This window comes from Callorhinus ursinus, unplaced genomic scaffold (genome assembly GCF_003265705.2).
Source record: "Callorhinus ursinus isolate GAN/ISIS: 27379988/994484 unplaced genomic scaffold, GSC_fseal_2.0 scaffold627, whole genome shotgun sequence".
In the NCBI taxonomy this organism is placed as follows: Eukaryota; Metazoa; Chordata; class Mammalia; order Carnivora; family Otariidae; genus Callorhinus; species Callorhinus ursinus.
The window spans coordinates 1-12,793 of NW_027397682.1; the positions used below are offsets into that span (position 1 = coordinate 1).

The 12,793-nt window shown below is 45.0% G+C and overlaps 1 protein-coding gene across 1 annotated transcript; it reads left to right on the forward strand.

The window, feature by feature from the left end:
• Positions 1-1,868: 1,868 nt before the first annotated feature.
• LOC112819097 (small ribosomal subunit protein uS3m-like) lies at positions 1,869-3,920 on the forward strand (the record flags this gene model as incomplete). Its single annotated transcript, XM_025866132.1, has 2 exons — positions 1,869-1,980; positions 3,721-3,920. Coding segments are annotated over 2 exons (312 nt in total), but the record flags the coding sequence as incomplete, so codon positions are not given.
• Between the last annotated feature and the right edge of the window lie 8,873 nt (positions 3,921-12,793).

Sequence of the window (12,793 nt, forward strand, 5' to 3'; positions counted from 1 at the left end):
GAGTGCGGTCAACCTGTCACCGCAGCGCAAATACGCTTTATCTCCACCACTCAGGCCCCAGCTGTCATTTCCTTACCACGTTTGCCACTTCACATGGAACACTTCAGTGCCTTTTACCCCGAACAGGGACACTGTTCTGAGATGACCACATAACCCGAAATGGATCATTACAGTTTCCACATTATAATAATGACCACAGACCCACTTCAACTGTGTCCACCTGCCCGACCGTCTGAAATGTCTTTTACCATTCTCCAGTTTCCTTCTTCTGGTTAGGGTGAAGGTCAGGCATTAGAGGTTAGGAGCCAAGGTTACGGTTTAGGGTTTAGGATTAGGCTTAGTTTAGGGACAAGGTGAGTGTCAGGCTCAGAGTTCGTGTTCAGTGGGTGGCTGAAAGTGTGGGTTTGCTGGGATTGGCCCGGTTTGCCTTCCGATTTCTCCTGCTCTGCATCCTTTCTGGAGGCCCAAATGGCAGCATTTCCTTCTGGGTGGCAGGCTGAGTCCTGCGGTAGGGCTCAGGTGTCCCCAATCCCAGGGGATTGGGAACCAGGCCTTTGGGGATGGACTTCTCAGTACCTGAGCTAGGGTTAGGGTTAGGGCCTAGGGGCATGGCAGGCCCGATCCGCCAGCTGTGTGGCGAGCTTCCTGAAGGGCTGAGTTGAGGGTGTGGGTTAGGGAGTGTTAGGTTCAGGGTTTGGGTCCAGGGGGCCACTGAAAGTGGGGGTTCTCTGGGATTGGCTCCAGTGGGCATTCAGATTTCTCCTGCTCTGAATCCTTTCTGGAGTTCCAAATGTGGCACAGTTTCCTTTTGTGCTGCAGGCTGAGTCCTCAGGTATTGCTCAGGTGTCCCCAATCCCTGGGGCTTTGGAGCCAGGCCTCTGGGGATTGACCTCTTAGAACCCAACCTAGGGTTAGGGCTTAGGAGCATGGCAGGTCTGGTCTGCCGGCTGTGTGGAGAGCTCCCCAGAGGGCTGAGTTGATGGTGTGGGTTAGGATGAGGGTCAGGCTCAGGGTTTGGGTCCAGGGGGCTGCTGAAAGTGTGGATTCTCTAGGATGAGCTCCAGTGCGCATGCAGGTTTCTCCTGCTCTAAATCCTTTCTGGAGTTCTAAATGGCATGGTTGCCTTCTGTGTGGCAGGCTGAGTCCTCTGGTATTGCTCAGGTGTCCTAAATTCCTTAATCTTTGGAGCCAGGTTTTTGGGGCAGGTGGTGTCAAAACTCAACCTAGGGTTAGGGTTAGGGTCCAGGAGAATGGAAGGTCCAAACTGCTGGCCTTGTGGCGACCTTCACGGAGGGCTGAGTTTAGTGCGAGGGTTAGGGTGAGGGTGAGGGTTGGGGTTGTGTCTAGGGGGCTGCTGAATGTGTGGGTTAGATGTTGTTCTAGTTTTTGGTGGCCAATGTGTGGGGTGGAGTGACAGGGGATCTGAGGGCCAGGTGTGTGGCGGGGGATCCTGGGAGCAGAGCGTCTGGGGGAAGGCAGGGGCGGTGGAAGGGGTGGTGAGGGACTGGGGTCGGGGACGCAGGGGTTGGGGTAGCAGTGGCCTGGATTGGGCTGGTGGTCAGGGCCCCTGCGGTGGAGGGGCCGGGCTAGTGGGGTGGGAGTGCAGGAAATGGGGCAAAGGGGCTGGTGATCCGAGGCCTGGGGGCAGTGGGGCCTGGGCTTTGGGGTCAGGGAACCAGGGGCCCTGGGGGCCAGGGGCTGGAGGGATGGGGTGGATGGTGGTGGAGGATCCAAGGGTGGAGGGGCTGGGACCCCTCAGATGGGTATGAAGGACCCCAGGCGGAGGGGTGCAGGGGCCGGGGGTGTGGGGGAGGGGGACCAAGGCTTGGGTCCATGAGTGGGCAGTCACTGCCCCTCTGTGCACCTAGAATCGGGTGGCCCGAGTCAGAGTGGGCAAGGGGGACAAGCTGGTGACCTACGAGGAGGTGCAAGTACCGCATTACACCGCCCACTGCAAGGGCTGGCTGTCGCTGCACGCAGGTGAGGGGCCGTGGTGCTGAGGGCCCCAGGGAGGAAGTTCTCGGTCATGTCTATCACACAAACACCAGATAAACAAGTGCGAGAGGCTTGATTCAACTCCTCATTCAGAGGTTTTCATTTTCAGATTTCGTATTCCCGAATCACTATGGGACGTGGGCCGAGCAGGCACCCTGCACACACCTTCCCTACTGAGGGCGCTGCCTTCTTGTTTCCGCTCATGCTGTAAACAAGAGTTCTTTTCGAGATCCATTAGTGCCCCATGTTTACGGTTTTGTGCTTTTTGTGGGTGATTTCAATGCCTTAAAATAGCCTTAATGCTGAAGTGCAAAGCACAAGAAGGGTGTGATGTACACTGGGGAGAAAATATGCATGTTAGGTAAGCTTCCTTCATGCACGAGTTATGATGCTGTTAGCAGAGAGTTCAGTGTTAATCAGTCATGTGTATTAAACAAGGGGTCTTTAAGCAGAAACACACATGAAACAAGGTTATATATTGATGTGTTGATCAAACTATCTTAACCCAGGGCATGCAGGAACTTAACTCTGTGTTTCCCCTAGGAGCGAGGGTTCAGTGTTCCCTAACTCATTGCTCATGGTAACTTTATAGAACATAACTACTGGGAGCTAAGGAGAATCAGCTGTGTTTTGTTCAGTATGAGCCTTCTCAACTTGAGTCGTCTGTCTAGAAAACTTAAAATACAGATTCCTGTCCCCCTCCCTTTTCAGGTTCTGTTTGTTTGTTTCTTTTTTTTTTTTTTTTAAAGATTTTGTTTATTTATTTGACAGAGAGAGACACAGTGGGAGAGGGAACACAAGCCAGGGGAGTGGGAGAGGGAGAAGCTGGCTTCCCACCAAGCAGGGAGCCCGATGTGGGGCTTGATCCCAGGACCCCGGAACCATGACCTGAGCCAAAGGCAGACGCTTAACGACTGAGCCACACGGGTGCCCCTCAGGTTCTGTTTCTAAGGTCTGGGGCTGGGTGTGGCAGTCTGGGGCTGGGTGTGGAGGTCTGGGAATGGGTGCAGAGACTCTTCAGGCACACTATAGGAGGTTTAGGAGTTTTAGGATATGGGGACCTGGGGCTGAGTGTGGAGGTCTGGGAATGGGTGTGGAGACTTCAGGAACACTGTAGGAGGTTTAGGAGTTTCAGGATCTGGGGATCTGGGGATGGGTGTGGAGGTCTGGGGCTGGCTGTGGAGACTCTTGAGGCATACTGTTGGAGGTGTAGGAGTTTCTGGATCTACACTGAGAATCCACTGGTTGAGGCCATGGCCCTGGATGGTGAGAGAGCTCATGTCCCCAGTCTCAGAAGTAGCTGGTGGCCTCATCTCTCTGGGCCAAGGGATGGCCAGTGCTTCTATAAATGTCCAGAAAGAGTGGGAAAGGGCTAGACAGGAGAAGATCATCTGAGTTTTATGCCCTGCTAAGGCCTCAGTCTTCCCTTTGCAAAACAAGGATAACCAAAATACCTACTTAACAGGATTTATTTGTGAATGTAATGAAATAATGCACTTTGAACTTTAAAGTGTTATTATTTTTATTCCACTTACAGAAGAAGAGGGAAGAAACCATGGTGGGGGTGGAATTGAGTGCCCAGTGCTCTTGGATATTACCTCTGGAGTTTCTGCTGGGTCTTCGAGGTGCCCTGTTCCTTTCAGGTAACCTGGATGGGGAGAACCATGCTGCAGAGTAAACAGTAGAGGATTTTTTCCTCTGAAAGTTCATGCTGGGCATTCCCAGGGTGTCTGGTCGACCAGCTGATCCTAAAGCGCTGGGCTAACCAGTTGGAGATCTGTGTCCTGGTCTTGAGGCAGCTGCCTGCACACAACTTCTACTTCCTGGTGGGCTATAGTGAGACTCTGCTGTCCCACTTTTACAAATGTCCCGTCCGTCTGCACCTCCAGACTGTGCCCTCCAAGGTCGTATATAAGTACATCTAAGGCAGTCACCTTTTCTGCATCAGGCTCTAGCCTGTGAAGGACAGAACCATATGGGAAAGGAGTGAGGTAGAAATGGGGAACTACGTCCCCTCACTGTCTCGAGGATTCCTTTTCAAAGCTGCTGTTGAATAAATAGACCTTCTGTGTTGTCTTGCCTCTTGGTTTGTCTTTCCTCCTTAGAGAAGAGAACTCGAGTAGGGTTTCTTTGAGGATGCTCCAAGCCTCCCCCAAAGGCTGCCAGTTGTTTGAGGCTTGGGTAATAGCTACAGTGCGAGTCTCTTGTCACTTTACCAGGAACTTTATCTGGAGCTCTTTGTTTTCTCTCAAAGTGGAAAAATCCACTTTTAGTCATTATAAATAAACATTAAATTTTTAAAATTTGAAACAATATGGACACGTGTCAAGTCAACCATGAAAGTTACTTGTAATTCTTACACAGAGAGAACTATTGTGAACAGTTTATTTGATTTCCAGATGTACCTTTTCCCTCCAGAAATACCTTAATGGATACTCGTTGCTTATTAAATAAGCTTTCAATTGAGCACCTGCTGTAGGCCACAGATTCTTCTGAGTGCTTGGAATCCATCAATGGACAAAACATTCTGCTCCAGGATCCCTGCCTTCATGACACCTGTATCCCTGTGGAGGTCTGCAGGGAGGGTTAGGCAGCACTGAGGACTCCCAAGAAGGTGAGCTCAGTGCAGGAGAGCGTTTCAGGAGGTGGCATCTGCAAAAGCTGCACATGGTGCTGGGTGGTGGGGAAGGGATTGCTGAGCAACTTCACTGTGACACTGACCTTGACCCTCACCTTGACCATGACCCTGTTACGCTTAACCCTGAACCTCAACCTCACACACCCTGATCCCAACCCTGACCTTGACTTATTACCCTGACTCTGATTCCCTAAGCTCTACCCTCACTCTTAACAGTTAAGCTGTCCCTAATCCTATCCACAACTTGACCTTCACTCAACCTCACTCTTACCTGAGGGTCTCACCTGGACCCTCCCCTGATCATGTCTGACTCTGACACTGACGTTGACTACATCCCTCACAAAACCCTGATTCTCAGTCAGAACTTCACTCTGAAAATATCCTAATGCTATCTGACCCTTACCACGACCCTGACTGTGACCTTATCCTAACTCTAACCCTGAGGCTTGCTTTGACTCTGACCATAATCCTCACCCAGACTCTTATCATGACCTTGACCATAAAATTGATAGTCATCTAAATTTGACCCTAGCCCTGATCTTCCCTTATTGATAAACTGGACTCTGACCTCGACCCCGAAACCAAACCATCACCCAGACTATCCCTCACACAGATCTGAGCCTACTCTTAACCCTGGTCTTGACCTTGATTCTAACACTCAACAACCCTGGATTGATTGATTGGACTGATCGTCATTCAGGCCCTGAGACACCCTCACACCCTGCTGACAAAACTCAACCTTAACCTGACTCTGACCCTTCTGACCTTCACTCTTGCACTGACCCTGACCCTGGACTTCATGTGAATTTGACCCTCACCCTTTTCCTGATCTCATCCTAACACTGACCTTGACCCTTCCACTAACAGTGATCTGACTGAACCTCTGCTGGACTTGATCATGGTCCTGACCCTCATGGTTCTGATCCATCCATGTATTGATCATGAAACTTCACTTAACCCTCACCTCGACACTGCACCTTATTCAAATCCTTAACTGACACAGGCCCTGACCCTGATGTGCAGCCTTGCTTTGATATTCACCCTATAGACTCGCCCAGATCTTGACCCTGATCCATTTTTTTAATTGAAATATATTTGACATATAACATTGTGTAAATTTAAGGTATACATGTTGATACATTTATGTATCTGAATACATTATGTATCATAATGTGATTGTAACAATTAGCACCTTAATCATATTATATAATTATTCTTTTTAGTCATTAGAATAAGTTCTAGGTTCCTAGCAAGTTCGTTGATTATAATATAATATTGTTGTCTGTGCTCACTATTCATTATAAATTTGTACCCTTAGGCAACATTTGCCTTGTCCTCTCCACTCCCCAACCCCTGGTAACCACCATTTTGCTCTCTATTTTTGCGAGTTTGGCTTTTTTAGATTACACATATAAATGATGTCATACAGTATTTGTCTTTCTCTGCCTGACTTATTTCACTTAGCAAAACTTCCACAAGGTCCATCATGTTGTTGCAAATGACAGGATGTCCTCTTTTCTCATGGCTGTATAATATTCCATTGTATTTATATATCACATCTTCTTTATCCATTCATTTGTTGATGGGCACTTTTTGGCTATTGTGAACAATGCTGCAGTAAACACTGGATTGCCTATCTCTCTTCAAAATCCTGTTTTTATTTCCTTTGTGTGTATACCCAGAAGTTGAATCACTGGATCATCATTGGTGGGTCTATTTTTAATTTTTTGAGAAGAGTTCATATTGTTTTCCATTGTGGTTGAATCAATGTACATGTGCACCAGCAGTGTGAAAGAGTTCTCTTTTCTCTAGACCCTTGCCAGCAATTTTTATCTCTTACCTTCTTGATAACAGGCCTTTTGACAGGTGTGAGGCAATATCTTATTGTGGTTTTCATTTGCATTTCCCTGATGATGAGTGATGTGGAGCATCTTTTCATGTGTCTGTTGGCCATTGGGATGTGTTCTTTGGAGAAAGGTCTAGGTCTACCCATTTTTCAGTTGGATTGTTTTTGATTTTGAGTTGTATGAGTTCTTTATATATTTCCAGTATTAACTCCTTATCCAACGTATGGTTTGCAAAAATTTCTTCCATTCTATATAGTGCTTTTTCATTTTGTTAATGGTTCCTTTTGCTGTGCAGAAGGTTTTAAGTTTCCTGGAGCCCTATTTGTTAATTTTCACTTTTGTCTTTGGTGCCACTGGTGTCATATTCAAGGAATCATTGCCAAAACCAATGTTAAGGAGCTTCCTCCCTACATTTACTTCTAGAAGTTTTATAGTACCAGGTCCTTCTGTTTTAGTCTTTAGTCTATTTGAGTGAATTTTTGTGACTGGTGTAAGTTAGGGGTCTAATTTCATTGCATGTACTCATCCAATTTTCCCCACCTCACATGTTGACAAGACTGTCCTTTCCCCATTGTGTGTTCTTGGCTTCCTTGTTGAACATTTTTTTGACTGTATAAGCAGGGGTTCACTTCTGTGCCTTCTAGTCTGTTCCATTGGTCTATGGTGTCTATTTTTGTCTGTCTGTGCAGTAACATACTGTTTTTATTACTGAAGCTTTGTAGTATAGTTTGAAGTCAGAAAGTGTGATATCTCTGGCTTTGTTCTTTTTTCCTCAAGAAGGACATTTTAACAATATAAATTCTTCTGATCCATGAGCAGAGGATGCCTTTCCATTTGTTTGTCTTTCCATTTTTTTTTAAATTTCTTTCAGCAAAGTCTTGTAGTTCACTGTATAGGACTTTCACATCCTTGGTTAAATTTATTCATAATATTTTATTGTTTTTGATGCTATTGTGAATAGGTTAGTTTTCTTCATTTCTTTTTCGGATGTTTCATTCTTCATGAATAGGCATGTAAATGATTTCTGTAAGTTGATTCTGTATCCTGCAACTTGACTGAACTCTAACAGCCTTTCAGATTTTCTATATACTGAATCACTTTATCTGCAAACAGTGACAGATTCACATCTTCCTTCCTGATTTGGATGCCTGTTATTTCTTTGTCCTGCCTAATTGCTTCAGCAAGGACTTCTAATATCAAACTGAATAAGAGCGGTGTGTGTGGGCATCCACATCTTGTTCCTGCTCCTTGAGGAAAAACTTTCAATTTTTCACCAGCGAGTATACTGTTAGCCATGGGCTCATAACGTATGGTCTCTAATGTATTGAGGTACGTTCTTCCTATACCCGATCTGCTGAGGGTTTTTATGAAATGATATATTTTGTCAAATGCTTTTTCTGCATCTAATCAGATGATTGTGTGATTTTTTTCCTTTCATTTTATTAATGTGATGTATCACATTTATTGATTTGTGTATGTTTAATGATCCTTGCATTCCAGGGATAAATCCTACTTGCTCATGATGTATAATCCTTTTTATGTGTTCTTGAATTCAGTTTGCTAATATGTTGTTGAGAGTTTTTGCCTCTGGATTCATCAGAGATATTGGTCTGTAGGTTTCTTTTCTTGTGGAGTCCTTCTCTGGCTTTACCAGGGCAATGCCAGCTTCATAAAGTGATTTTGGAAGTATTCCCTCCTCCTCAATTTTTTGGAAGAGTTTAAGAAGAATTGGTGTTAATTCTTCTTTGACTGTCTGGTAGAATCTCCAGTGAAGCTGTCTGGTCCTGGGGGAGGTTTCTATGTTGGGAGGTTTTTGATTCCTGATTCAATCTCTATAGTGCATTGGTCTGTTCAGATTTTTTATTTCTCCCTGATTTCAGTTTGGTAGGTTTCTTGTTTCTAGGAATGGATCTGTTTATTCTAAGTTATCTGAGTTTTTGGCTTGTAATTGTTTAGTCTCACAATCCCGTTTTTCTGCAGTCTCAGTTGTAATGTCTTTTTGTTTTCTTTTTTTAAAATATTTTATTTATTTATTTGAGAGAGAGAGCACAAGCAGGGGGAGGAACAGAAGGAGAGGAAGAGAAACAAGCGGACTCCGTGCTGAGCGGGGAGACTGACATGGGACTTGATCCCATGACCCTGAGATCAGGACCTGAGCCAAAAGCAGATGCTTTTTTTTTTTTAAGAGTTTTTTAATTTATTTTATTTGAGAGAGAGAATGAGAAAGAGAGAGCACATGAGAAGGGGGAGGATCAGAGGGAGAAGCAGACTCCCTGCTGAGCAGGGAGCCCGATGTGGGACTCGATCCTGGAACTCCAGGATCATGACCTGAGCCAAAGGCAGTCGCTTAACCGACTGAGCCACCCAGGCGCCCAGCAGATGCTTAACTGACTGAGCCACCCAGGTGCCCCAAAGTCTCCTTTTTCACTCTTAATTTTATTTGAGTCTTTTCGGTTTTTTTTCTGTTGATTTTGTTTATCTTATTCATAGAACCAGTTCTCAGTTTCATCAATCCTTTCTGTTGTTTTTATTATTCCTATTTCATTTATTTCTGCTCTGTGTTTTATTGTTTCCTTCCTTCTGCTAACTTTGGGCTTAATTTGTTGTTGTTGTTGTTGTTGTTTTTTCTAGTTCCTTGAGGTGTAAAGATGGGTTGCTTATTTGAGGTCTTTCCAATTTCTTAATATATGTATGCACTTATCACTGTAAACTTTCAGAGCTACTTTTGCTGCCTTCTGTAAGTTTTGATATGTTGTCTTTCCATTTTCATTTCTTTTGAGATAATTTTTTATTTTCCTTTTGATTTCTTCACTGACCCATTGACTGTTCAGAAGCGTGTTGTTTAGGTTCCACATATTAGTGGATTTTCCAGCTTTCCTTTTACTGATTTCTAGTTCCATACCATTGTGGTCAGAAAAGACAGTGGGTACGATTTCAGTCTTGTTAGATGAGCTAAGATTTGTTGTGTGTTCTATTGTGTGGTCCTTTCTGGAGAATGTCCCATGTGCACTTGGGGAGAATGTGTGTTCTGCTGCCGTTGGTTCTTGTGTTTTAATCCGTGCAGCCACTCTGCCTATTGATTGGCGAATTCAATTTTTAATATTTAGAGTGATTATTGATATGGAAGAACGCAGTACTGCCCCCTTATGTCTTACCTTCGATTGTTTTGTAGCCCCTTGCTTATTGCCCCCCCCCCCCGTTTCTGTCTACCTTTGTGAAGTGCTGGTTTTCCACAGTGCGTTTGGTCTCCCCCTTTTCTCGTTTTGTGACCCTAGAGTTTTGTTTTGTTGTTACCATGTGGATTACAACAACATCTGTTATATAAGATAGTCCTTCTTATGCTGATGGCACCTTATTTTCATTCCCTGTGAAGTTTCCACAGTTTTACTCTTCCCCTTAATTTTGATGTTAAAATGTGTCTCTTTTTATGCTGTGAAATCACTGAGAAGTGATAGTGACTTTGGTTATTTTTCATGCTCTTTTCCTTTAGCCTCCGAACTATAATTAAGTGGTTAACACACCCTTCTACTACAGAGTTGCCATTTGTAATTGTGTTAATTTTTTACCTTTGCTAGTGTTTTATGTACTTTCATTTGCGTTTATTTTCATTTCAGCTGAAGAACCCCTTTGAGCATTTCCTTCAAGGCTGGTCTAGTGGTGGTGAGCTCCCTCAGCTCTGGTGTGTCTGGCAAAGCCTCTATTCCTCCTTTCTATCTGAAGGGTAACTTTGCTTCATGAAGTATTTTTGGCTGGCAGTTTTTATCATTTAACACTGAATAGGTCCTTCCACTCTCTAGGCCTATGGAGTTTCTTCTGAAAAATCTGCTGATAGCCAAACGGGGGCTCTATTTTAGGTTACTTTCTTTTGTTCCCTGTCTGCCTTTAAGATGCTTTCTTTATGATTGACTTTTGACAGTTTCATTACAATGTCAAATATGATGAATGACCTTCCTTGGAGAAGGTCTTTCTGCTTTGGGGGTGCCCACACCCCAGTAGGGGCATCCTGCCGTGGGCAGACTCCCAGACATCCACAGGAACATCTCTTGCTGAAACCTGGAAGCAGACAGCAGGGAACACATTCCTCCAGTGCCTTTGGTTATTGTCTGCCTATTTCCCTTCCTCCAACTCCCCTGGTCATGGACTCACTCACTCACCACTTTTGCTTTCCACCTGCACTGAGGGGCAGGCTGTCACCAGTGTTACCCTGGGGAGGGGCTGACTTGAATTCCTTCTCCTCTGACTCCAAGCCCATCGCTACCCTGCTTCAGGCGGTGTGCCTGGATTTCTCCTCAGCTGGCTGGGCTTCCACAAATTCTCTATCTTCAGTGAGTATTGCCCTGTTTTGTAATTTCCAGTTGTGCTTCCCCCAATCATAGCAAGTCAGGGTCGGGCAGGCTCATCAACTTCCTTGGATCTGCAACCCCCTTCACGGTCCTGTCCACCTACTTTCTGATGCACAGGTGCATAGAAATCTGGGTGTCCTCGTGTGATGAGCAGAGGCACTTTTGTTGGATTATGAATGTTGAAGTAGTTGTAAATAAAAGGGGAGAGGAAAAAAGGGAAGACTCCTGCAGCCACGATGCTGATGTGACACTTGGCCCTGATCCTCACCCTACACTCACCCTATCCTTGGTCCTGAACATGACCCTCACCTTGGAAATGACCTGAGTTGGACCTTCACCCTGTTACTGACCTTGCAGTGTACCCTTAACCTGATTCTGAATCTGGCATTCACCATGATACTGACCCAGAACTGACCCTTACCTTCACTCTGACTCTGATGTTGACTTTGACCTGGAACCCAATCTCACCCTGAACCTGAATTGGACCCAACTCTCACAGTAACCTAACCGGACCCTAATGTTCAAACTGAGTCATAATTTGACATTCGCGCTGACCATTTACCTAAAACTGACCCTGACGTTAACCCTGAAGCACTGATTATGACCCTGACCCTGCTTACCCTGATGCTTACCATCACACTAACCTTGATCTTCAGGGTGACCTTGACCCTCACCCCCACCCTGACCCTGCACCTAACCTCATCAGGATTCTGACCCTAACCCTCAGCTCCACGCTGAATTCATCCCTGCGTTTGACCCTCACCTTCACTAGTGCATGGGTTTTCTATGGCTGGCATGATGAACTACCATCAATGTAGTGGCTTAAAATAGCTCAGGTGTATTTGTCACGGTTTTGTCTTGTCACATAAAACAAAACTAGGTCTTGCTGAGTTAAAATCAAGGTTTCAGCAGAGCCACATTCCCTTCTAGCTGGAAGGGATTGTGAGCGATAGAATGCAGGAGTCATCCACAAGGTGGAAAAGGCCTAGAGAAGGATTCGCCCCTGGAGCCTCCAGACACAGCCCTGCCCACCCACACTAGACTTCTGAGCGGCACAGCTGTAACATAGTTAAGTTTCTGTTGTTTTAGGCCACGAAGTTTTTGGAAATTTGTTCAAGCTTCAGTAGAAAACTAATACAGTACTCAATCTGTAGGTTGGGTTTAGGGGTCAAGGGTTAGGGTTGGGGTTAGCTTGGGTTAATTTATTTGCCTTTTAATAAAAGATGTCAATGCTTAAATCAGACATTTTTTCTTAGACCATTTTACAGTGAGGAAAAGTAAGCATGTATCCCAAAAAGTTAGGGAGAAGAACTGAAGTTTCCAAAGCAATGCCTATGTCAAAACATCTCGACATTTATGTTTTATCTTTAAAGGTAATAAGAAATGTACTTGCTCTATTGTTCTTCTCCCAGATGGATTTGCTCTCCCTTTCATTCTGGTCTTGGCTCAAATGCCACCTTCTCAGAGGGGCTTCCTAATGGGCCTCTCTGAATATGATGGCCCCCTTAGCCCACGCTGTTCTCTTTTTAGCCAGCATTCCTTCCTACTGTTGATCCATTTATTATATCTCATGCTTTTTACAAGTTCCCAGTTCGAACTAGAGCTATACATTTTCACAAAGTAGATACTCAACAAATATTTATTAATTGAACCAGTTTTACTCTGTGATATGTATGGCTTTATTTTTAATTAAAAATATCAATGTTTTATCAGTGAATTTTTTACCTTTTTCAGAATGTATTTGGAGAAATCCATTGCTCCATGAATATACATCTCTCAATGCTGTGGCTTTATTATGTCGTGTGTCATCCTATCCTGAGCTGCCAGGAGTGCCCATGACCCATGTATGAAGCCCAGCTTCAAACCTTAGGGGTGAGTTTTGTGAAGGCTCTGGGGGGCCTTTGGGGGGCTCTTCCTGCTGGAGACCACCGTGTCATCTGGGGCCAGAAGTAAAGTGAGCGCCCACCTCT